This window comes from Diprion similis, chromosome 4 (genome assembly GCF_021155765.1).
Source record: "Diprion similis isolate iyDipSimi1 chromosome 4, iyDipSimi1.1, whole genome shotgun sequence".
NCBI classification, from domain to species: Eukaryota; Metazoa; Arthropoda; class Insecta; order Hymenoptera; family Diprionidae; genus Diprion; species Diprion similis.
The window spans coordinates 22,420,782-22,447,924 of NC_060108.1; the positions used below are offsets into that span (position 1 = coordinate 22,420,782).

A 27,143-nucleotide genomic window follows, 5' to 3' on the forward strand; every position below is an offset into this window, starting at 1 on the left:
TCAACTTCTTTTTTTTTAAATCCCACATCGTGTGGCTGTAAAAATTTGTCAAGAAAATGTGCGAGTGCTCGATGAAACTATTGTTACACATTTTTATGCGCTGTAAAAGTACCTTTAGAATAATTACATTTGCATGGACATCGTGTAATCTTGAAAAACGCGAAGCTTAAAAATTCTTCAGCTTGTTTCTAGTTTACACTAATAGCTGCATCGCTTAGTGCGTTCTGATTTTCTTCACTTTAAGACTCAAATCTCTGAACATGTATAAAAATTAATACAAAACACTTTGATGGGTAAAAACATGTTAAAATTCTTTCCTCCGAATCGACGTAGAAAATCTATGTTGCTTTCTGACTTCCTAAATTCGTAAAAGCGCAGAAACAAGATTACCCGTGATGATACATGGTTTTCCGGTTTTCACTAGCGTCACGACACACTGTGATGACTGCAAAAGTGCTAGGTGTATGCTAAAAAGCTTTCAGGGCATTTTCATGGGTTGGCAGACTGTAATTTCGTAATAACAAAGTTGCAGAGTTATAAAAGCGGCGAAGCTCAGCCGATCTGAATGGGATGTCGAGATAGCTAGGATATATGTAGTTTGCACAACGGATCGACGGACTGACATTCGGTTTTGGAATTCAACGGATTACAAACCAAGTTCAGTGATTTTGTAGAAGCAGTTCAGTCACGAATACGAAATTGAAAATCGGCATCGTTTCATCGATACTATAAATGAATAATATGAGGAACACGCGAAAGAAATTTGCTACGGATTTTTGGACGATATCAAAGTTCCTCTTTCTATTAACATATTTCAGTCAACGGGTCGATTCATCTCTGTATGATAAGTTCTTTGAAAACAATCACGCGGCATTTCAAAGCAAGGTCAACATCGTCCTCAAAGAATTTATCGTCCAATTAAGTAAGGTTTATCATCGTCAAAACACTGGTGGTAGGCACTTGACGATTGTCGGGACATCCATCGACGATCTGGATGAAAGTCGGCCACTATTTGGAGATTATTCCCCGTCCGTGGTGTGCACGGATTTGGAAAAGTGTACCAGCTCGCCTAAATTTACTTTGGGAAATTTGAAACTAATATTTCTCGACGGTTTGAATCGGAATGCTCTCGCAAAGTGCATAAAAACTCTGTCAGGTTGTGGAATCGAATGTAGATATCTTTTTATAGTAAAAAAAATTATCGAAATTAACGACGTGTCAAAGTTTTTTGACGAAGCTATGCGGCTACGCGTAGTCGACTGTGAATTGGCACAAATTGGCGACGATGCCGTAAAGATTTACCAACGTGACATGGACAGAAACTGCTCATTGACAGTGAAATTAGCTACGGTTTGGCGACCCGGGACTAAATTTACGAAGCTCGAGTCTTGGCTGACAAGCATAAAAGATCTCTACGGATGCCCGATATCTGTGGGCACCTTTACCTACCTACCAAAAATGGTGATAAGCCAAGATAGAAACGGTTCGTCAGCCGTCATCGGTGGCCGAGACGGCATGCTGCTTTTATCCATCGCAAAGAGCCTCAACTTCACCCTGGTTATAAGTCAACCATGTGTAAGAATGAATGAATCCAACTACTCGAGGAAGGCGGCTATTCTCGAGGCGGTTGCTTCCGAAGCCATCAGCTTTGCTGTTGTTCGATTGCACCCGACGTCTTACCTCAACAGTTCGATTAAACTTTCGGTACCGCACGACGTGGAGTGCTTAACTTGGGGCGTTCCACACATAGTCACCAACATGGAAAATATAATTTTGACCGAATTCAGTTACGAACTTTGGGCTATGATCGGGTTGGTGTTCACCCTGATCTGCGGTGTCGCATACGTCAGTATGAACATGGCGATCAACGGTGAAAAATTTTTTGCAAACGCAGAAATCACCATCGAGCAAAGTAAACTAGTACGTAATACTTTTCTTTTGTCTTTCCCAGGCAAGCCAAAGCGAGTGGGATTCATGCAGGTCATCCTCGACGTACTTGCAATCAAACTGGGGAACCCAGGGATCTATTTGACCGATTCAACTGGGACCAGATTGGTTTTGATGTCATATGTGTGGTACGCGACTGTCGTTGCAACCGCGTACAGAGCTTGCCTGGGTTCGATTTTAACGACGTCGACAGGTTACCCGGCCATCACTAACTCCGAGGGAATAATTGCGGCGAATCTTACGTTCGGAGGTTCCTACTATCATTACAAGATTCTCGAGTACCAGTTGGATATCGACAGTAAATTGAGCTCCGAATTTGTAAAGAGGTACACATTTTATCGAAACGAATCCGAAGCACTGCGCCGACTGAGGTTCGATCATGATTTTGCTTACCTCGCCCGAAAATCCACCCTTGATCACGCAAGGCAGCAAGCTATCCGGTCTCGGGAACCGGTTGGTTTTGACATCTTGAACGAATGCGTTTTAGACTATAACGTAGTGATGGCTTTTCCAAGTGGGTCTTTTCTTCGTGGCGCTATTGACAACACGATTAGGAATTTGGTGATCTCTGGCAGCTTAGAACGTTATGATCACCCGTCTGATTACGTCTCCGATAGAATATCAACGTCAACCACAAAATTCAACGGGGATTCCGACGAGCGCATTCAACAGAAATTTAATTACGTAATCACTTTTTATGTCATATGCCTTGCATTGTGTTTCGTTGTTTTTCTGATAGAGCTACTCGCTCCAAAGCTCATGTCGAAAAAGAGACAGCACAGAGTCAATGGTGGTTAGCTTTTCAAGCTTTGGAGATTTTTCTTGTTGAGTGATTGTATTGGTATAGCTTGCAATAGTTTGTTAATCGTTATTCAGTTGTTCCCAGCGAATTTTGATTTTCGTTAATATATTATAATGATTATATAATTACTCTGAAATAAAAAACACGCGAATATTACTTCTGCAACCTATGTTGCTTGTTATAAAAATCGTGTTACTTTGAGTGACTCTCATTGCTCAATGTTATAAAAATTGGTATAAGAATTTCCACGAATAAACTTAAACCGGCACCTGATTAAGTCACCTTTCCATTTCTATCCTGGTGTGCCTAAATTCCGCAATTTGATACTAATATTGAGTAATTCATAGCATTTCAAGCCTTTACCACTGAAACCTCTTGAATATAGCGAATTTAAAAAATGGTGAAATACATGAGATATGAAATTGGGCAAATGCTACTATCCATAACGATAGTTTTTTGAATTTATTAAGATTGAAATCTTGTCACGCAAATATTTCGATACATTAACTAAGGCTTTTTGATATTACGGATCAATCGAAAAATACATCAAAATGCTTTGAGGAGATGACGGCAAAACGATACAAGGAAATCAAGAAATGAGGACAACCTGTCTTCTCAGCATTCACAAATGGGAACAATAACAATTTATTCGCTGGTACCGTATGCGTAATGAGCTGTCTTTATGACTGCGAATTGGTATTGAAGAAGCTTGTAGATCGATCATCAAGGCAAACAAACACCTTATGTAATTTCAAGATAACAGTAGTATACCAGCGACACCCACTGAAAGGGGTAGCTGCAGCGACTATTCGATTACCAGAGCTTAAAATACATTCATTTTCTTTGACAGAAGGGTTCAGTTAAGTCGAAACAAGTTTATAAACAAGCTTTTAATGCAAAATTTAAACATCCTCAAGAACCTCGCCATGCAGCGTTTCTGGTTACTAAAGAAATTGTGCCTCTACTTTTTACTCTGTCATCGAGTAAGTTCGTCGCGATATGTGTTTCTGGAAAATCAAATCTCACCGAGGACCAACTTTGGCAATGTTCTTGAGAAATTTATCGTCAGCTTGAAAAGTGATTACTTAGAAAAACACGTACCACGGCACGTCACGATCGTCGCAGCCTTGACCAACGACATAATTCGAGTTCAACCATTGTTCAACAGCTATTCTTGCATCATTTGTACGAATTCAAAAGAATTTCGATACTCGAAGGAATTTAGTGACGGAAATTTCGTTATAATCTTTCTCAACGACATGAGAAAAGAGACTTTCGAAGAAAACCTTGAAATTTTATCACTCTGCGAAAGTTGCAACATTCTTTTTATGTCTGATCACGTTACCGAGATTAACGAAGTTCAGTTTATCCTGAATCTGGCATACGAACGCAACGTAATACACGCGGAATTTGCACATCTCGGTGACAACTTGGTAAAGCTCTACACGAAGTTCATTTTAAAAAACTGCTCAACGGAAGTTCGATTGATCACGGTCTGGCGGCCCGGAATTGATCTCGGCAACATCGACAAATGGGCCTTCCGATTAAGCGACATGAACGGATGTCTGGTTCCCGTGAGCACCTTGATGTTCAGACCAAAAATGATGATATCGAGTAACGAGAACGGCTCGCTTACAATCGAAGGTGGAAGGGAAGGCGACATGATCCTAACACTCGCCAAGAAACTGAACTTTAGCGTAGCACTCAGATATCCATCCGAGGTTGATCGTGAAACGTATTCCCGGAAATTGTCAATCGTGAACGAGGTGGCATCTGGAATTGCCGAAATTGGAATCGGTCGGTTACGTCCAACGAATTCGCTCTTGGACACAGTTGCAATCTCGGTACCATATGACGACGAATGTATAACATGGGGTGTTCCACGAGTGATGAGTTGCCCGAGTGACATTTTGTCGACAGAATTTTCTCCAACGGTATGGGCTTGGATCTGCCTTGTATTTACCGTTCAATGTATCATCGGATGCTTTCATCATAGTATAAATATGTCGAGAAACGGTAAGTGGTAAAATGGTATCTTAGCTATGGTAGAAGACGGATTCTTCCATGCATGTTTTGATTAATCGGTTGCATGACTCTCGTTTGTTCTAGTTGGTCATGCGAAAAGGAAGAACCGCGTATTCACAAGAATTTTCTTCGACGTGGTTGCGATTCACTTGGGAAACCCTGTCGTCTATGTGTTTTCTACTGCAGGTGGAAAGTTCCTGTTGATAGTATATCTGTACTACGTTATCGTAATGACAACTGCGTACAGAACGTCATTGGCGGCGATTTTGGCAACGGATGGGAGTAGACCAACGATCGTTAACGCCGAGGAAATAATTAAGGCGAATTTAACCGTCGGAGGTTCACTGTACGATTTTAACATCCTCAATGATCAATCTAACGACAACGAGCTCATCCCGAGGTTGATGAAGCGGTTCGAAATTAACAACAACGACACCGTGACTTGGCAGAAACTGAAGTACGATGGCAACTACGCATTTCTCACCCGGCGTTCATCCCTGATTTATCAAAAGTATCTGGCTGTCATTGACAGAAAGCCGAACACCTTTGACTATATCGATGGGTGCGTATTGCTTCATCACACGGTGATCGTATATAGGAAGAAATCTACCCTCCGAGAACCGATAGACGAAGTGATAATGAGGTTGACCGAATCTGGCATCCCGATTAAATGGGATCTCGATGAAATTAAGCCGCACAAGACGTTGACCAGCCAGAGGCGAGTCGAGTATGACGAAACGCGAGCGGTGACCAAATTTGGTAAAATATTCATTTTTTACTCTGCTTGTGTCACTCTATGCCTTGTGACTTTCCTTCTGGAGCTAATCATTCCGAGATTCATTTCAAGATAAATTGAGATTTGCAGTTTATATATCCAAGGGTTGCGTGTGTGTGTGAATATCTACTTGCAGATGCGTCAACTACGAGTATCGTTTCTTAACACAGAGTAACATGTAAAACGCAAGATAAAAATGCGCGTGTTTTCAGAAACTGTAATTGTCAGTATTGATTTTCAAAGAGAAATAAAAAACATTTATAGAGTCGTAGACCCGCTTTTGTGTATGTAAGTACAACAGTCTAGAATAGCAGTTTCTCACTTGATGGGTTGACGAGTTTTCTTTACGAGTGCAAAGTATAGGGTGCTAAAAAAGCTTTTAGATCAATTGCTATGCTGCCGTTCAGCATAACTCTGTAGCGTTAAACGCAATACGGTTACTACCTTGTATGAGGTAAATCAATGACTTGCAATTTCGATGTAATAAATAGCTCGTGTGTTCCTTCAATATGTCTTAAAGCATTGACTTTCGGCTTCATCGGCCATGCAATCACGGTGTATACAGAAATTGTAGTACAGATCGATTCCGTAACCAAATTAAATTTTCAATGTGTGTTTTAATTATGAATTGCGACTTATTGCGAGTCAGATATGTTTTGAGAGACATTCTTTCCACTGCAGGGCATCTGTACTTACGGAACAAATGATAATAAGGTTCGCATTGCTCGTTAAGAAACATGACGCAGCACTGAGTTGGTTGAAGCGATACAATGTGTGCTAATTCACCTGTCAATCTGTCAACATTTCGCCTACCTACAACAAAGCAGAAAGCTCATGTAACTCATCAATGCATCAGGACACCATGACATTGGTTGCCGTATTTTTAACGATGTGAATATTCAGAATTAGATTCGATAGAAGATTTTTTCATTATATTCGGCATTTGTCGGAGATAAAAAAATTCGAATTCAGGTTGTCAACCATACATGAAAACGTCGAAATTAATGGTCAGGAAACAACACGCATTTCTTGTCTCAAAATTCGAAAATACGGCAGCAGTTCACGGCTCAAGCGTAATGAGTCGTCATTACAAAGGTGCGACAAAAGTTATCGAATCTATTTGTCATCGATGTCGCGAGATAACAAGAGCTTAAAAGCCACGCATCTGACTTTCACCTAATCAAATAACGGAAGAGTGTCGTTTAGATTTAGCGAACACTCTGATAACACGTTGCAACATATTTAACAAGCTGTTGTTTTTCGCGTTTGATTAATTCCAGTATGCTGTGTTCACCACTAACAAACCTATGCCTTTACTTTTTGCTCTGTAATCAAGTTAGTTCGAGGCTAGACTTGTTTGTGAAAAATGAGGCATCATTGAACTGTACGACGAGCAACATTTTCGCGAAATTTTACGCTGACTACGAAAAGATGTATTTGCGAAAACACGATCCGCGACAAATCACGGTGATCGGTGAATCTACGGAGAATTTGAAAGCGGCTGAAACGTTACTCAAAATTTATCCGTACGTCATTTGTACGAATGTCAAAGAATTGAAAAACTCAAACTTTTTCGGCTCAGGAAGCAGCCTAATTTTTTATCTCCAGGATTTGGATGAAACTAAGTTCAAAAAGTACGCAAAAATCATCCCGCAATGTAGGAATTGCGATGTTCTCTTCGTGTCTGACTACAGAGTCACCACCGATGCCATCGATATCCGACTGGCATTCGCTCTCGCCCTTCGCCACAACTCGCCATACGTAAGACTTGCCCAACTAGAAAACGACGTCATTCAGCTCTACACCGGTCATCTCGTAACCAATCGCATCTCTCCGGACGTTCGATTACTCAATGTGTGGAAACCAGGAATCGGTTTCGATAGAACGGACGTCTTGCCTTACGGCTTACGCGACCTCAACGGACGTCCAGTTTCCGTTAGCACTGTAAATTTTTTCCCGAAACTAGTTCTCAAAGAAAATAAAAATGGCTCACTCACCATAGTGAGCGGACGAGAGGGATGTCTGCTCTTGGAACTCGCCAAATCCCTCAATTTCACCTTGGCCTTAAAGTATCCGTCCGAAACGGACCGGATCAAGTATTCCCCAAAAGCAGCAATCGTCAAAGACGTGGATAATGGAGTTGCCGATATTGGTATAGGACAATTACGTCCGACTACCGAGCTTTTCCAGTTGGTTGAAGTCTCTGTTCCGTACGACGACGACTGCGTGACATGGGCCGTTCCTCTCGTGGTGAGATCTTCGAAGGACATCTTGTTCGTGGAATTTCCTTGGGATGTGTGGATATTGGTCGTTCTGGAATTCGTCTTAGCTTGCGTCCTCTCGTACGTCAATCGAAACACAAAATGGTTCAGAAATGGTAAATCGAAATTGCTCTCAAACTTTATATATGCAAACATCGAGGTAAGACTAGTTTATAATATATTTGCTTACATTTTTGGCTCGGTTTATTGTTTTCAGGCAACCAACGCTATCCTGGACTTGTGGCAAGTATCCTCGAGGCCTTCTCGGTCCACCTGGGAAATCCTGCAACCCATCCACCGTACGCTGCACTTGGAAAAGTGATGCTGATAGTTCACTTGAGCTACGCGTTGGTCATGACAACGGCGTACAAAACTTCATTGGCCTCGATATTAGCGACGGACAAAGATGAGCCAAGTATCGTTGACGTTAAGGGTATAATCGAAGCAAACCTGAGAGTTGGTGGATCGCTTTACGATTATCAAATCCTCGAGGATCAGGCCGACGAATCCCAGTTAACGGCGGAACTGGTCAACCGATTCATAGTCAACAATAACGTTACTGAAAATTGGAAAGAGCTGACAGTTAATCAGGACTTTGCGTTCTTAGCCCGACGTTCTGCTTTCAAATACTGGAGACAATTGTTCGCAAAAACTAACGATTCCGTTAATTTTTACATTTTTGATTCTTGCGTATTGTTTCATCCTACGGTGATTGCTTTTCTGGATAGACGGTTTCTCCGTGAGCCGGTAAACGATCTGATCCAACGTTTTTCCGAATCCGGTATTCTGAACCATTGGGATACCGCCGAAACTGACGCTGACAAGATATCGAGGCGGAAAAGTGCAGGAAAGTATTCGGAAAATTTCGGTACAAAAAATTTCCATAATATATTGATTTTTTATTGTTGCTGCGCAGCCTTCTGTCTATTGACATTCTGCATCGAATTACTTCTTAAAATTTGTGATGCATGCACCAAATTTTTTAAACTATGTACTTGTGCGACTTAATGCGGTCATTTTGGAAATTGGAATAAACCGATTATAATAGACGCGCACTCGAATTTCCATATATTAACCTTTAACTGATACACTTTACCAGCAGCAGGTTGATTTTTAAATTGCGACTAGAGTTGGTGCATAATCGATGTGTAGGAACCTTAAAACAGGCAAATAACACCTTGGCTGTCCGTAGAATAGGTTTTGGTAGGTGCTCATCGAAGTCTAAACGATCCACCCTGTAACAACTTCAAAGAAATCATTAAAATATACATATTTTTTGAACAATTCTTTCACAATTTTTTTCTTCATTCTCATTGGTTTACAAAGAGTATTAACAGTCGATGAATAAGAGTGGGGTCGTCTGGGACCCCAAATTGCTACTCAAGCATTGAGATTCGAACGTTCGTTTTGCAAGAAAATTAGAATACAGAAGGAGATCCAATAGACTCTCATTGATTATATTAATGCGCGAGGCGATGCTTTCTATTATATTGTTTCGAAATGACCGGGGTGTTTTCTAGCGTGAAATTTAACGGTCGAGATGGGGTCGTGATCGATGGAATATTATGGCACTTCACGATTACAAGTCCTTCGCTAAAGTGGGTGGGGTACAAGATCCCTCGAGTATTTCATTATTACTGACCTGGCCTTTGATTTTGAAAATGTGATTCGATGCGTCACGTGTGGCTGAAGTAGAGCTAGTTGACGTGATGCCGGCAACTAGATAAAGCCTTAGACATCTAATGTGACGGGCTCAGCTCGTAACTGAAATTAAAAAAAAAATTTCATTTACATTGAATTACTCTGGAAAAGTTTTGGTTTCGATTGATACTGAAACTTAAATACGAATTGTTTAATCCATGATGTGTATCTCAGTAATAAGAGGTCTGTGCTTTTACTTTGTACTTTTCCGGGGAGTGAATTCTACGCGGTATCTGTCGTTGAAAAAGGAAATTCCGTCAGACGGCAGAACTGACGCTATTCTCAAGAGATTTTTTGAAGATTTCAAAGAGTTGTACTTGGAAGCATACGACCCTCGGCACATCACGATCCTTGGAGGTACGTCCAATGATTTAGAGCAAGCTCAACCATTGCTAGACAACTATCCGTACGTGATACGTACGGAGTCTGAAGAATTTCGTTATTCACGAGAATTCAGCCCGGGAAGCTTGGTCGTGTTTTTCCTAGAAGATTTGAAAAAACGGACGTACTACCAAAATTATGAAGTTATGTCACGCTGCAGGGAGTGCAGAGTTCTATTTGTTTACGGAGGAATTGTCAAGAGGGACAAGATCTGGTTGATGTTCCATTTGTCCGTTAAAAACAAAATTACATACATTGAATTTGCTCACGTCAGTGACGGGGTGGTAAAACTTTACGGTGATTCCTTCACGGCACAGTGCTCGCTGAACATTCGTCTGAAAACCGTTTGGAAAGAAGATTCCGGCTTTGACGAAGCTGGCAGAAATTTAGACCAGCAATTACGAAATTTCAACGGATGTCCAATTTACGCTACCGCGCCGCATTTCCCACCTAAAATGGTCGTTAAAAGAAACCTTAACGGTTCGTTGAGCGTAATCGGGGGTCGAGAAGGTGAACTACTGTTAGTACTCGCTGATAAACTCAACTTCACCTTGGTACTGAAACACCCAGTCAACGCCAACTTCCCAGGGTTCTCGAGAAAACAGGGCACTTCGTGGGACGTTGGTCTTGGGACTTCGAATATTGGTGTCGGGCGATTACGTCCGACGAACTATTTTCTAGACGCGCTTACCATGTCTATACCGTACGATGAGGAATGCATTATATGGGCTGTTCCCCGTATGATAAGGTGGCAGAATGATACTGTTTTGGTTGAATTTTCTTGGAACGTCTGGATATGGGTTGGCCTCATATTTATCATCAGTTGTGCCATCGAATACGCTCATCAAAATATCTGGGTGGCAAGAAGTGGTGAGTTGGTTACTTTTCAGATCTATGAAACCAGTATTTGTGAATTAAAGGTAAAATATACTAATACATGTTCAATTTCACTCCTCAAATTATCACGAATCAACTGCAAAATATCAATGACGGTTGAAACTCTGAAACTCGTTTCAGTTTATTAATCACTACTGATCATTATTCATATCAAATATTCGTCAGTTACAATTAGGTTCGAAGTTTATGGTCAGTTCAAGGTAAATTCACTCTCTCAAAAATGGTTTGCATCAGACATGATTAATTGACATCAAATTAGATGAAACCAACGATCAACTTGAAAGCAAATGCCAATTGTAATTTTTCTGGTAAATAGTACTAAGTTATTTTCATGCAACTGCGTGTTATCAATTATCCGCAAGAAATATTGAGTGCTTGGTTTCTGAGAATATTGTGAAAAAATCCTTTTGAGAGTACCGTACAATACTGTTTTCAGATAATCGAACAAGGCCAGGATTCGGCGCGATACTTCTCGACGTCGTCCAAATTCACTTTGGGAATGCAGTACAATACGAATCATCGTTGACGGGAGGTAGATTCATGCTCTTAGTTTATATGGCTTATGCGACCGTAATGACGACAGCTTACAAAAGTTCATTAGCCTCGATTTTAGCCACCGACAAAGGTACGCAGCAGGTTGTCGACGAGGAGGGAATAATTAATGCAAATTTAGCGATTGGAGGTACATCCGATGAGTTCCAAATTCTCAATGAGTTAGTAAACGCGAGCGCACTCCCCCCAGTAATGATCGAAAGATTCATAGTTGATGATAATGATACGAATATTTCGCAAAAACTGAAGTACGATGACAATTTTGCTCTTCTAGCTCGAGTGTCTTACCTGAATTACGAGAAGCAGAAGATCGTTAGAGATCACGAATCATTGCGCTTTCACACGTTCGGTGATTGCGTGCTAACATATCCCGTGATTATGGCATTTAGTAACAAATCATACCTTCGGGAACCAATTGACGACATAATTCTACGCTTGACGGAGGCCGGTATTATGGAATATTGGGATAGCAGTGAAACGAACGCTAAAAACATACTTAATTCAAAAAATCCGGAAGAGTTATCAGAAACAGAAACACAAATTGCTTACAAAATTCGAAGTATATTTTATATTTACTGCGGATGCATCGTATTATGTCTGATTAGTTTCATCGCGGAATTACTCATTCCAAGGTTGATTTCGAAATACCGCCACAACGCAATCACTACTGTCGATGTACCTATGATGAAAAAAAAATCCTATTAAATTTATCGTTCAACTATAGATTATTTACTTGATTTTTGGATTCAACGTAGCGGCTTTCATTTATGATATAACGGAAAAGTGTAAAGAAGTAATTGCAGAATTCAGGTTCCAACAAATTCCGTAATATGTTGACTTTTTGCTGTTGCTGCACAGCCTTCTTTCCCTTCACGTTCTTCGTCAAATTACTCTTTAACATTGGTGATCGATACACTAAATTTTTTGAACTGTGAAGTTTTCGTGTGACTTAATGCGATTGCTTCGGAAATTGGAACAATCAAATGGTAAAATATGCGCACTAAAGTCCTTTCACATTTAGACGTTTAGATTCATTTAGTAAGAAAATCGTACGCGAAAAGGAAATCCATTATTATGTCATACATAATGTTAACGCACGAAACTAAACGAAACTTTCTATTATATTGTTTCAAAATGATCGGGGCTGTTTTTTCGTGTTAAAATATAGGCTAGGAGTCATCAAGTCAAGTTATTAGATATCGAGGAAAGAAAAGCGTCGGATTGGAACAATAATTTTCGCCATGAGGTACCACTTGAAATGTGATTAGTTTGTGATTGATGGATTATTATGGCACATCACGTTTCCAAGTCCTCTGCCACTGTGAGTAGGGTATGACGTTCCTTGAGTATTTCATTAATGACCTGGCCTTGGGTTTGGGAATGTTATTCTGGAGAGCTAGTTGACGTAATGTCGACAACTGGATGAAACCGCACACATCAAATGTAACGCGCACAGCTCAGAGCTAGAATGAAAAACAGTTTTCTATTGAATCTTCACTGAAAGGGGTGGATTACGATTGCAAAATGGTGAAAAGTAATCTTCTTCACATCGATTATCAGTATAACTGCAGCGCTGAATAATTTCAAGATGACTTCATCCCAAGTATTTTATTATGAGAAGTACAAGGAAGAAAAACAGGTTTTGGTTTCCATTGCCACTGAAAGTTGAATCCTAATTGATTAGATCAGGAATAATTCACGATGTATATCTCGGTGATCAAAAGTCTGTGCTTTTACTTTGTACTTTGCCGGGGAGTGAATTCTACGCGGTATCTGTCGTTGAAAAAGGAAATTTCGTCAGACGGCAGAACTGACGTTATTCTCAAGAGATTTTTTGAAGATTTCAAAGAGTTGTACTTGAAAGCATACGACCCTCGGCACATCACGATCCTTGGGGCTACGTCCAATGATTTAGAGCAAGCTCGACCATTGCTAGACAACTATACGCACGTGATCCGTACGGAGCCTGAAGAATTTCGTTATCAACGAGAATTCAGCCCGGGAAGCTTGGTCGTGTTTTTCCTAGAAGATTTGAAGAAGCGGACGTACTACCAGAATTATGACGTTCTCTCACGCTGCAGGGAGTGCAGAGTTCTATTTGTCTTCGTCGGAATTGTCGAGAAGGACAAGATCTGGTTGATGTTCCATTTGTCCGCTCAAGACACCATCGGATACATTGAGTTTGCACACGTCAGTGACGGGGTGGTAAAAATTTACGGTGATTCCTTCACGCCAAAGTGCTCAATGACCGTTCGTCTGAAGACCGTTTGGAAAGAAGATTCCGGTTTTGACGGAGCTCGTGAAGATTTAGACCAGCAACGACGAAACTTCAACGGATGTCCAATTCACGTTACCACAACGATCTTCCCACCCAAAATGATAGTAAAAAATAATACCAACGGTTCGCTGAGTATAATCGGGGGTCGAGAAGGTGAACTACTTTTAGTACTGGCTGATAAACTCAACTTCACCTTGGTACTGAAATATCCAGTCATGGCCCACCGAACGGGGTTTTCGAAAAAAATTGGCGTCTCGTGGGACGTTGTTCTTGGAACCTCGGAGATTGGTATCGGGCGATTACGTCCGACGAATTATCTTCGAGGTTCGCTTACTATGTCTGTACCATACGACGAGGAATGCGTTCTCTGGGCCGTTCCCCGTATGATGAGGTGGCAGAATGATACTGTTTTGGTAGAATTTTCTTGGAACGTCTGGATATGGGTTGGCCTCATATTCGTCATTAGCTGCGCCACCGAACACGCTCATCAAAATATCTGGGTGGCAAGAAGTGGTGAGTTATTCGTTTTTTCGAATGTCTAGATATATTGCAAAAGATTTTTCTCAGGATACCACAACACCAAATTATGTTCTCAGATAAACGAACCAAGCCAGGATTCGGGGCGATACTTCTCGACGTCATTCAAACTCACTTTGGAAATTCCGTACACCATGAGTCATCATCGACGGGAGGTAGAGTCATGCTCTTAGTTTATATGGTTTATGCGACCGTAATGACGACAGCTTACAAAAGTTCATTAGCCTCGATTTTGGCCACCGATAAAGGCACGCAGCAGATTGTCGACGAGGAGGGAATAATTGACGCAAATTTAGCGGTCGGAGGTACATTCGATGAGTTCCAAGTTCTCAACGACCAAATCAACCAGAGCGCGATCACCCCGACAATCATCGAACGATTCGTGGTTGATAATAATGATACGAATATTTCGCAGAAGCTGAAGTACGATGAGAATTATGCTCTTCTAACTCGAGCTTCTTACGTAAATTACGAGAAGCAGGTGATCATCAGAGATCACGAATCATTGCGCTTTCACACGTTCGGTGATTGCGTGCTAACATATCCCGTGATTATGGCTTTTAGTAACAAATCATACCTTCGGGAACCAATAGACACCATAATTCTACGCCTGATGGAGGCCGGTATTATGGAATATTGGGATCTTAGCGAAACGAACGCTAAACACATACTGAGTTCTAAAAATCTGGCAGAGTTATCAAAAACAGAAACACAAAGTGCTTACAAAATTCGAAGTATATTTTATATTTACTGCGGATGCGTCGTATTATGTCTAATTAGTTTCATCGTTGAATTATTCACTCCCCGACTGATTTCGAAATACTCCCATTACGCTATTGAGCGATGAATTTACATTTATTGTAAATGTACCCGTTACGAAAAATAAGTCCTACTCAGTTCATCTTTCAAATATGGATCACCTGGGTGACCCCCGTTTGGACACCAAAAATAATTAGTGGACTAACACTGACTGGACACAGCCCGATCACACGTGGAAAAGTAATGCTCAAGTCTCCACTTCAAATAGAAGATTCTCTGATTTTTTGTAATCATTCTGAAGTTACTTTTCCTCATCAGACAATTTTGGGTTTAATCGACCATTTGAATATATTTATTCAACCTTTAGGGGCCGATGGGACCGAGTCCAAAACACCGCTGGTGTCAAATAATTCTTGGTGTCCAATCGGGGCTGTCTCGAATAAATTTTGGTGTCTAATTGGGCTACGTCCAATAAATCTCGTATGCAATACAGCTTCCGATCATTTTCATTGCCGAATAACGCTGGTGTCCAAATGGGCCTTTCTCGATCATTTGCGTGAGTTTTGAATAGAACGCTTGTGTTTCAATTTTTATTTATAATATAACGTTTAGAATCGCGTGTCACAAAAAATCACATACATTAATTGCATTATATATTTTAATTATCTTATTAAGACACGACTATATATTAGAATAAATGTATATGGATTGAATTTGATTGTTCAAAATACATATTTGTACGCTACGTTATAAATATATACTGTGTGTAAGCGTGTCTTGTGTGTATAACATATATACTATATTTTCATTTACCTCGATTAGGTAATAGATTCGGTGGCATTAGAGAAATGTTGAGTAACAAATTATATAAACAATGTATCTTCTATTTAATGACATTAAAAAATTCTAACACTACCATATATAACTGTATTCTATCCTCTACGTGTTCAGTAATAAAATATTTTATCGTTACAATAAGTTTATGTATACATATAGTCTGAATACTCAGAGATGTTGTTCATTTAAAACTGGAAGGGATAATATATCAATAACACACATACATTACATGGTATTTTTTTTTTTTATCACGATATGAAATTCGGCTGCGAGGAAAAATATCAATTTTTAGGTTCAAAAAGGAATATTTCGGTAAATTTAAACCGATAAAATGGAAACTGTAACAGGTTTTACAAAACCAAAACTGAACAGACGAAATGTGAACATTAAGGTATTTCTTTGCGCAGATCAGCTTCCAATTATTTTGAAAATCAATATAATTAATGATTGACTTTGTAAGTTGTTGTAACGCTGTGTTACATGATGTACTTTTTCAGTCTATTCGCGTACACATCTTCATTAATCTCCCGTCCAAAAGATCAACGAATAATACGAATACGATTTTCTTTTTCGTTTTTCGTTTATAATTGAATACTTCTAACATAAGTTCTCTAGAACGTGAAAAAAGATTAAGGAAGTGGTGTCAATTGGCACATTTCATGAAAGTGCACTAACTAAGGCAACGTTGTTCGGCGATGACGACCCAGAAATGTAGTGATTTCCTGTGTATCAAGCCATTGTATAAGATAATTCTACAGTCTAACGTCTGTTTTTTTTTTTTTAATAATTTGTTTGCAACAAATTTCGTTAATTCGAAAAACAATGATATTCATTACAGTTTGTTGATTCACCTTACCAATGCAATTCATATTTTCAGGTAATCATCTTTCCAGTTAATGGCAAAAGATAACTAAATAACCAGCGGGTATTTGTTAATAATAAATTCAATTGAATATGACGAGTGTTACTTATCGTTTGTTCATATACCTCGAACAGATTAAATTGAGAGTGGAAAAATATGGCCTCGAATCACCACTGCCGTCCTTTAAAGAGTGGGAATGGAATGATCCATTCCCGATTTCAGTAAACTGCCGGACATTCTGCAATGAAAAAGAAAATTTTTGTGCAGGATATTCTATGAAATACTAAATTTGATGTAAAAATTTACGTACTTTTTAATCATGTGTTCATAAATGTAGGAAGGAATAATTGTGATAGTTATGATATCGCCACCATTTTCAATTTCAGCTCCAATTTCTTTGTCCTTCAACCCGACCACGTTCTGAAAATATATAAAATGTAGTTAGAAATTAGTACAACTGATTCGTTGAACAACTGTTGATAAAAAAACAAAATTTTAAGCATTGTATACAACTTTTGACAAAGCTATTTACTTTGCCATTAACTTCGAGCAGTTGATGGTCAGTCAATAGCCCATTTCTAGCAGCCGAAGAGTCCTTCACCAATGCAGTAATTTTTCCATTTTTGAACTGGAAACCGATATGCCCAACGCTGTCCTTATGCAATGTGATTGTCCTTTCGAATGGTCTAAAATGACACATTAAATTTATTTCAAACTAATTCTGGCTGAAAAGATATGAACAGGTTGAAAAATGAGAACGTTACCTGTCTCTAACTATGACTTTGATACCATTTTCAGGAGCTTTGCGCAACAGCTTGTGCGCCTGATCCATGGAATATCCAGCCACAGTGACTCCGTTTATTTCCAATACTTGATCGCCAAAACGCAGACCTGCCATAGACGCTGGAGAGTTTGGACTGACGAGGCAAACAAACACTCCGTTATTCACAGAGTGTACTCTCATGCCGATTTTCCCATCTTTATCCTTGCACAGGATCAGCTGCGAAAACAGATACAGTAAAGTTGATACAATGATTGTAAGTTTTTTGGTTGGTCTGGATACCAGACGGTTGATTGATAACGAAAGTAAGCGATATACCTCTCGAATGCCATTGGTGACGTGTGCTCTCTGCAAACCCAAAGAATTACCAGACAGCGGAGCAATCATCCCAGATAAGCTTCCAGTCGATGGAGCTTGTGGTACTAAGGCAGTCTGTAAAAAAAAATAGAAAGTTAGTTTAAAATTAGTTGCTGCTCATTAAATTCAGGCAAGAATTTACGAAGAATAAAAATGAAATTTGCACAATATGTTGCCTTATTCTAAAATATAACAAATTTCGCATGGAATCCTACAATTTCATGGTATTTAAATCATTTACTGGTATTGTACAAGCCTGTTTATACCCAATTAATTTTTGTGTATTCATTTTAGTCAAATAATTGAGTATTTCAGTAAGACTCTCGCTTTAAAAGAAACTTCATGCATAAAAAGTTTGAATTACATACCGGCTGTCGATTGACAACTGCGTACTCAGGCATATTGGCGGCTATCACATCTTCGCTGAGTTCCAATCCCATATAATCACCAAGAGCTGGATAAAGAACGTGATGCTCCGGAGCTGAAGGATGACTAGCTACCTGTGCGGGAGGAATTGGTAGCACCTGGGCCGGCTGAGGAGCGTAGTGTTGATCCGCTTGAAGTTGAGCCTAGAGTCAGAGAGATAGAAGGAATCAGTCGGGCTAGGTAGGATGGGTAGGAGTTACATAGAAGTATTGATTACCACAGACATGAATTATTACAATGCATGGTAAAGAGACTATACATAGTATGTGATATATCGAAGAGGTTCAGAGTACGTTGACCTACCTTGATCATGTGATCAACCTTCATGTCCTCCAGAGACGGATACAGCGACATTTTGCTTTCAATGTTTGCTCTGTAATTAGTAAAATATAACTTTCTTAATTAGTGTTTTATCACAAGGCATATTGTTATGTAGTTGTCTATACGAAGCTTATCGCTATGACTCAGATAACAAAGTTCGATAGTGTTGCCAACAGTATTGCACATAGAATTTAGACAATCTGCGTTAACGCTCTTCTCGCCTCTTGAATTTAAATAAAAAACTACGCTCCAAAGCATAATTAAACATGAAAATTTCTATCGATTGTTACGAACAACGATGAGCTGCGTTTTTTTTTTTTTTTTTTTTTTTTTTTTTGCAAGGAGGAAATTCCACTCTTAAGCTGACTCACAATATCGCAAGTTAACCGAGATCAAAGTTGTCGTCTGAATATAAAATAGTGCCTGGCGAAAGAAAAAGATAAGCTTTGCGAAGTCTCTTATCTCACTCTAAATGTTCCGCTTAACCACAATACATCAAGTTTATTTACTGTACGGTAGTAAAATTTTTCTAGTTACAAAAACCGATGCACCTCAGTTCCGAGTTTCGCGACAGTTTTTAGGGAATCTTGAAGAATTATTTGAAAGAAAAAAGAAGTAAATCCGAATAAATGATAACCGTCTAAATATCCTTGTTAAAAATTTAACGCAGAAATTGAGGATAAATTTTAGAAAATATGCACGTAGGTGGTTGTGCAGTCTGAGTTGTCCGATCGCTGCATATTGCGTAGTGTTATATAGCTGCTAGATTCCCTTTGTCAAAGGCGTTCCAGGATCAGTAAACGTTGTTAAACTTACATGCGCGCTCTGCACCGAAACGTGGTCGAACTCTAATTTCTCCTTTATTCTATAAATATCGCACCTTAATTCACGGAGACACACCCTCGCGGCACGTAAAGCAGAATTCCAAATAACTGCCTTGCTCTGGACGTCGGAATTTAGTCGATATTATCCAGCACAACACGACACGACACGACAGAAAAGCAAACGATCGAATGAACGACTCTACGCGCACTGCCAAACGCTGTCAGTTGTCACCACACGCTGACACCTTAGAGCATACGCAATACGCATCAAGTATTTCTTTCATTCGCCGGTAAACCGGACTTGAATGACGTCACGACCTCTCGTGGGAGGTGATTCACAGCGAATTCTGTCGTCTGCTGCCCTCAGACGGTGAAACTTGGTACTAACAAGCGGAAAATTCGACACTCACTTTTGGGAATTCCCGGATCGATTCGTCGGAATATCGGTTTCGAGACTTCCTTGTTACTATTCTTTATACGGTAGAGCAGCAGTTGTATTTATACTTATTGATGATTAGACTGAAATGTTGATGATTCAGAAGAGGAAATTTTTATGAGATTTTATTCTTTTTAATTCTCCCGAGGTTGTTAACACCGATGCACTTATTACCGTCCGTTGCAATATGCTGCAGCTGCAGCGCGTGGGCGGATCGTTAATTATAAACTGTGAGAAAGGGCAAGAGTTGCCGTATAGTTGGAAGCGTTTTAAACTCGCCGAATTTGGAAATTATAGTTTATGTACTGTAACAATAAGTCGTTGCGAAAAGTGATTTTAGATTGATACGTTCATTCGGTATTGTATGTTTTATGTATTTTCCATTGTCATCGGATGTATAGAAACATACATCAAGAATCGATAAGTCAGTATATAATCGTGGTTTACTGGTATCAGTATAATAACAAGAGTGTACAATGTACACAAGCAGCGCGTTAAATTTAAATAGTCTTTATTACGTATTATTATTTCACTTGTTATTTATTCATTGAACAAAGAATAAGTATAAACTATCAACATAGCGTAGATAACGTATATAGTAAACAGATATGGATATTTACAGCCTATGTCTTTCAAAATTCCCGCACCAAGAGTACTCGATCAGCCAGCTTCCGGCAAATTTTACCACCTCATACACTGGACAGAATATATGTAAATTTCTCTTTAATGTAGTAGCAGCAGTTCGGTAAGAATAGTACAAGTATAGAAATGCTGGAGTTATGTGCTTTGTGATAATCCGAAGAAATACACTCTACAAAAAGGAAAGAATAATGTAATATTTGTGTTTCAAAAATTTGAATTAAAACGCTAAATCAGTGTTTTCAAAACCGTGAGGTTTACTAATACATATATGATGTGAAGATTTGCCGAAGATGGAGATTAGACTCTTATAATGATAGTTACGTAATTATACAATAGTTGAGTGACCTGCACTTGTAAATACAAATTTTGCCTAACAATTCCTTCGTTAAAAATATGTTTCAAATTCACAATTTTCGTCATTCAGGCGTGACTATGTACAATCACGAATCGACGGATCAATGGTTTACATTAAAATGATCTGTTTCAAATTCGTAAGAGTCGATAACGACTTCGCTCCACGCATATACAAGTTTTTTAATTTGAATCCATTCTCTATCAACGTGGACCAGATTTTCAATTTATTGCTTCTCTACGACGTTGGGTTCTCTGACTAGTCTATTACACGAGGATACAGGCAAAAGTTCACGACTTACGTGAAAGTTATGAATCAACGTGACACCGCGAATCAAACTATTTCAAATTGACTCATGTAATTTGATTTCACGCTCTGCGTTTACCATCTCGCGTGTCACTTGATGACTCACAATAGTCAGGCATCGTCGAATATATTTTTATTTTTCCATTTATATTCTTTAATTAAAAGTTTCTTATGATAGCAGTGAATCGTGACGCAATATGTGAATAACGGTAGCCTAGGGTGTGTGGCGATGAAAAGCGTGAGAATCAAATTAATGCAAGCGTTAGATTACGTCGCATACGTATAATGTATGTGTGAATTTTTGCACACAAGATTTCTTCACCATTCGACGAGAAGTGTAACTTGCACGTTTATGCGTATGTATATATAATATATGTACCAAACGCTACAAATTTATTGATTCGTTCGTTTATTTGTTTATTATATTATAGGTACGTGAGCGTATAATATATGTTATAGATAGATAAATAATTTTATTCGAATGTCTTTCCATTCGATCGTAACGTAGAGAGCATAGAAATAGTATAACAAAATATATGAAATATTTATAAAACAGTCATATACTCACTGTAATTTATGAAAAACTGGTTCACAAGTAAGATTTATTCCTAAAATTAACGCTGTCTGTGGAATTACCGAGATTGCACTTGTCATCGTTACGATATATGACTATATAATTTTTGCCCTCATCTCGTTTCATGAAAACTGTTTAACACAAACGCTGACTCTGATTGTTTCTCCCACCTTTGATATGACTCGCATTTTTGTACAACATGGTGATTCGAAGTTAAATGTGGCAAAATGTAAAGAATATTTTCCAACTCGATATTTTCCTAAAATTCCTCTCGAAGCCAATTTTCACACTTTACAGCGACAATATATCAATTGAACAAATAGAATTGTGCATGGCCAAAGCCGTGCCGCTATATCACACGTTTTAAATTTATTTACAAAACACCAAGTATAGCGTTTGAGATATACTTACAGTTAATAATTACCTTTCTTACGGTTATAATTCAATGCATTATATTGTATAATATAATGTTATATGATATCTAGCTAATTTTCACTCCGTATGATTTTTCTATCTACAATGCAGTGGTAAGTCAATATATCGAAGATATTTCATAAAGGTATGATCGGTACTATCGTGCATCAGGGTTTTCATCATATTTAACGGTCACTAGGTGATTCTTTGATAAGTAACAGTTTATGGCTCCGAATACTTTCAGATTGTGCATCTATTAACAATAACTGTATACTACGGAGGTTCTTGCGTTTCGAAAGATTCTGCCAGTCAGAAGACAGAATCAGAGATACGATAAAAGATTTCTGAACTACTCAGAGATTATCAGTTATCAGAATAAACTTCTACTTTCAAAACTAAATTCTCATGTTGGCTGAAAATTTTATTTCAATAACCGAAAGTACCAGTCGATTGATTTGATATTCTTTTTTCCACCGTCTCAAATAATTCGGTACTGTCGTACGAAAAGAAAGTGTGAACAAAAAAAAAAAAAAAGAAAACGTAATGGAATGATAATATATTTGTAACAACTAATGAAACTATACACTATGCAAAAAAAACGTTGTATGCTATAATTTTTCCGCGCATACGAATCACAATTTGCCAGCACTATCGTTTCAGTTTCCTTCACAGATTATTAGACGTGTGCGAATGATGCGTAAACTTCACACGAAGAAAAAATATTTACGTGAGATAATTGATTGCATATCAACGATAAAAGGTTCTATGATGCTGGGTTGATGCTTATACCTATTGCAATTCGAAGTTTTTTCCGCTCTATTTTGGACTGAAAACATATGCGCAAACTAGCACACGTAATCTTCATATGACAATAAGTGTAATGATACATATCGATCTTATTTATTGACTAGAATAAGATATAAATATATATGTATACGACTTAGCAACAGCTTATTATTATCATTATCATTATTACTAACACTTACTTAACAAAATGATTGCATTTATTATTCTGTTCAGACGAACGTTTGTGTCAAATTTGATTTTTTTTCTTTTTTTGGTAGTTAGGCACTACTATTACAATATACATGTATAATGATATTTTCATTATTTAATCAGTGAAGCTATACTCACAGAGAGATATTACACGACCACGTGATATGCTTGAAAATTTTATAATTCCTACTATTGTTCTTGTGTTATAAATTTCTGTATCCGGCTGTCTCTTTGGGCAAGAAAGTAAAATTAATACTGTCGAGATTTATTCCATACGAATCCAACGAAAAAATTTGCCTCCCCACGGCTTTTCGAAAGATCGAAATGCCAAAAATAATGCGACATCTCTCTGCCATCTCGTAATATGAATTGGCAAAAATTTGCTAATTGATCGGAATATTTCATATTCAGAGATCACACCGAGGTGATTTTTTTTTCTATTAACATAATTGAAACTGGGATTAAATAATAAGGTGGCTTACTTTTATTTCAAATTTGCGGTAAAGATTTTAGTTGCATGTCTTCTTTTTTTTTCGTTTTGGGATACATCTCGAAATATAATTCCTCTGGTTGCGATACGCTCCCTTTTTAATATCAAAAAAGCAGCCGGTCAATTTCTTCCCGTATATCCTCGTTGCAGTTCCGTTGAAGTTCTCGGCAGAAAATGATTAATCTCACAGCCTCTCACTCCGTCTAGTCATAATGATCCTTGGTTAACTCTCTGCAGCCTTTCCAAAGGCCGACGTCTCCTCACTGAGCTTTGTCCCAGAAGTGACGCTCGGCTTTTGCTCAACTGTCAAAGGGGTCAAATTTCAGCGAACGTGACTCAGGGAGACGATGGAGGGTGTTAAATGCCTGAAATAACTGGGAACTATTGTCCGCATCTCCGGCACTGAAACGGTGCGATAATTTACTCCGGTGATCCCAGCACGTCGAAGGTGGTTGACACGCTATCGCTGTAGACGCGTCCTCGCTTCTTTCTTGGTTGTTGTTCATTGTGTAATTATTGTTGCCTAAAGTAACGACAAACATACAAGCAACCCTTAAATATGTTAATCTTATTTTTTATTATGTTTTATTTTGTTTTTATCTTCATGATCAGCCTACAATTTACAATCCGAATTAGTATCACAGTATTTTAAAAATTCCTTTCAATAATCGGAAACTTCTCCAGATTTGTAGGTGGAACTCGAAATAAGAATAAATTAAAATCTTGCTTCCAACTAATTAACTACGCGAATTTTCTCCATTACAAGGTAGTCTAAGTTCCCACGTAACGATCCTGACAACATATCTTACACGTTTCGCAATTTACCTGGTGACTGGGGCGACTGTGGCGAAGAAATGGCGAGAGGAGAAAGAGGTTCGTAGGGTGGCGGAGGCGGCGAGGACGGTGATGGCGTCGGCGAGCGTGGCGAAGGTCTGAGAATGAGGTCCGGATCGAGTCCGAGGATCCTGAGGGCCCGATGCGAATTGGCAAGGACCCAAGCTTCGAAGAGGTCGACCGGCCAGTCGGTCTGGGTCACAGCGTTGGCCAGTCGAGGTGGATCCCAGCAAAGGGCGTCCGGAGGATGCGACGAGCTCCTGGCTAGGATGCCGCTCCCGCGTCCCGAGGGAGCCGGGAGATTCGGATTGCTCTGGGGGGAACTGGCGAACATCTGGAGAGCCTGGATGGCGTTTCGCACCTGCGAACGAAGGCCAGAACTTTTTTCTCCACGGAGTCGAATGTTTAACGAGCTTGACGGCTTCCGCGTTACTCACCTCGTAGCTCAGCGTCGCCACGTCCTGATGAAGAGTCGACACCTGAGAGTCCAGCCTCTCTACCGATCCTCGGATGTGGTCCTCGACCGATTCCTGCGCCATGATTGCCGGCCTTCCTCGTACCAGCACGCTTCTCGTTGCTCTCCGGCTCTCTTTGTATTCGTCCCTGAATTTCAAGGGCGTGCAGATGGGGTGATAGAGTGATTCAAGTTTTTTATTTTACACCTCGATTTCTGTACCACTGACAAGGAAAGTACGGAAAACAGAAACTCGCAATGAAAGTTATATCCGAGGTCTACCTCACTGATTTCCATCATTCTGTAGTTTCATAATTTATTACAAAATGAAAAAATTGTACACAAGCATTGTTTTTTTTTCATCATTTTTTTTTAAGAACCAATTCAGCCATTTAAGGCCCAAAAACCACTTTTAAAGTTTATTTTCGAAAACTGTAATTTTTTTTGGTATAAAATCCATTGGATATTATTCACTGTCAACAGATGATAATATATATATCAACAATGTTTTTAACCTCGAGGGTTGCATCCCTTACTTTTTGCGGGATACCTTAGGGGTGGTTTTTTCCTCTTAGCCGACTGAATCATGTTGTGAAAATATATGTGCTAAATGCTTTTTCATGTACCATAACGCATCACAGAATAAAGAAAATCGGTGATGCACACCTCGAGTATCTACTTTATCCTTGTCAGTTCCTGTTTTACGTCTCAAGGAACTGCTTTCCAATGATGTTAGCACATTTTTAGGAAGAATAAAAAAAGAAAAATAACGAAACAAGAATCGATCGAGCACACGAACGATTTACCTGAGCTTGGCGTGTCTGGGACTGGAAGCTGCGTGAAGAGGAGATTTGTTGGGTGGTGAGAGGGGCGAGGTCTCGCCTTCCTCAGGAATGTTTTCGTCGTCCTCGCTGATGGACGGAAGCGTCATGGAGGTAACACCGTTCATGTCACACTCTTGCTGAATGACGTGAGAAACAAGTTTTTATTTTTTCTTTACCTTTTCTTGCCAGTCAAAATTTAAACCAAAAAGGAGGTCAACCAACTCACCTCTGCCTCGTAACCCTCGCGAAGGTTGTAGGTCAAGTCGTGCTGAATATCGTTGGCGAATTGTTGCTGATATTCCGGGTACAAGCGGAGAACATCAACCAGGCCTTGCATGTTTATGCACTTCAGGTCACAGTAGGTGAGTGCTTTCACATCGCAGCTTGATTTTACCACCACGTCAACTGGTGCGGATCCTCCGCCTCCCGTTCCACCCCCGTTACTCCCGGTGTGAAGGTGTATGCTTATGTCGCAGCCGACGAGGTCTCCTTTCCCTGGAAATTACGTTGCAACTCATCAAATTTCCACTCTTGTTTTAATTTATTACGGCGATCAGTCTTGGACAACAAAATAATGTTGCTGTGGATGTTTTTTTTTTTTTTTTGTTTTTATCGAAAAAAAAAAATTGTCATTCCATAATAATTCACTATTTGAAAGACTTGCAGGGAACAAAAGAAAAAAAAAAAATTTCACCAGGAATTATCTTAATATTGATCCTGTGTATTTTTTTTTCTCCTTTGTTTCGGTCAGAATGTATTCCGTATGAAAGTGATTTTTTTTTTTTTTTTTTTTTTTTCCCCCGAAAGACGGGGCAAAATTTAGTTGTGTAAAGGAGGGTGTGATATTGTCTATTGTTGGAAGGACATTGTCAAGTATTATTGACCCTATATGAGGGAGTTCGATTTCGGTGAGGCTTGTACAAAGGACTAGCTGGTGATGGCACTCACCCAAAATCGCAACAACCATACTGTTCTGAACAACTTCCATTGACCCATTGCAGAGATAGTATATGTAGGAAAGGGCATCGCCTTTGTGGATGAGAAATTCACCCGGGGCACAGAAGTTGCTGCGAATATGAAGGGAAAGGAGCTTCAAGCATCCCTGAGACGCAGCTTCAAATATCGGGAGGCTGAGAATCTCTCGATGAAGATGCATGGAAACGTCGCCTCTGAGCTCTTCGGGAAACTCCTTCAGCGTCTGTGGATTATCATCATCGACCATTTTTTTTTTTTTTTTCACGTCCAACTATTTTCAGCCTCTAAAGCCACGTGCCTTCGTGCCGCTATCGGTCATTTGTTTCCTCTAAATCGACAGTGATTCATGTGACGTTACTTCGTAAATAACAACCGGCAATGTATTGTAGTCAGATGTTAATAACCAGCAATTCGTTGTTCTGCATTATTTTTACGATCGTCAAACCGCGAGAAATGTTAGCAACGAAAGTCAAACTAACGCGTTTAAAGTATCAGCCGCATCTAGTAGTTATATGTCAAGTCA

General features: G+C 39.3%; 2 protein-coding genes across 5 annotated transcripts in view; both read right to left on the reverse strand.

Annotated features, from left to right (window-relative positions):
* Positions 1–15,497: 15,497 nt before the first annotated feature.
* LOC124405275 (syntenin-1-like) lies at positions 15,498–19,525 on the reverse strand. Of its 2 annotated transcripts, none has more exons than XM_046880050.1 (8): positions 19,380–19,525; positions 18,482–18,551; positions 18,121–18,321; positions 17,714–17,827; positions 17,379–17,614; positions 17,147–17,300; positions 16,925–17,034; positions 15,498–16,852 (listed from the first exon to the last, which is right to left on the reverse strand). In XM_046880050.1, exons 2-8 carry the CDS (start codon positions 18,530–18,532, stop codon positions 16,798–16,800), a joined length of 921 nt encoding a protein of 306 aa, XP_046736006.1. In that variant the 5' UTR covers positions 18,533–18,551; positions 19,380–19,525; the 3' UTR covers positions 15,498–16,797. The 2 variants fall into 2 exon arrangements, with proteins under 2 accessions (XP_046736006.1, XP_046736005.1); XM_046880049.1 differs by having other exon boundaries at positions 19,316–19,504.
* Positions 19,526–21,472: 1,947 nt separating this feature from the next.
* Positions 21,473–27,143, reverse strand: part of LOC124405274 (potassium voltage-gated channel subfamily H member 8-like) — a 61,856-nt gene continuing 56,185 nt past the window's right edge. For all 3 annotated transcript variants that reach the window (XM_046880048.1, XM_046880047.1, XM_046880046.1), the window contains exons 11-16: positions 26,594–26,843; positions 25,872–26,140; positions 25,628–25,782; positions 24,805–24,970; positions 24,359–24,728; positions 21,473–24,056 (exon numbers count right to left, since the gene is read on the reverse strand). In XM_046880048.1, coding sequence (XP_046736004.1) covers positions 23,833–24,056; positions 24,359–24,728; positions 24,805–24,970; positions 25,628–25,782; positions 25,872–26,140; positions 26,594–26,843 — 1,434 coding nt within the window. In that variant the 3' untranslated portion in view covers positions 21,473–23,832. The remainder of the gene's footprint in view (positions 24,057–24,358; positions 24,729–24,804; positions 24,971–25,627; positions 25,783–25,871; positions 26,141–26,593; positions 26,844–27,143) is intronic.

Coding starts and splice junctions, on each gene's coding strand:
- LOC124405275 (XM_046880050.1), bottom strand. CDS start 18,532: ATGTCGCTGTATCCGTCTCTGGAGGACATGAAGGTTGATCACATGATC. Junction 17,828..18,120: donor CAGTTGTCAATCGACAGCCG/GTATGTAATTCA, acceptor TTTTTTTTACAG/ACTGCCTTAGTACCACAAGC. Junction 17,301..17,378: donor AAAGTCATAGTTAGAGACAG/GTAACGTTCTCA, acceptor GTGTCATTTTAG/ACCATTCGAAAGGACAATCA.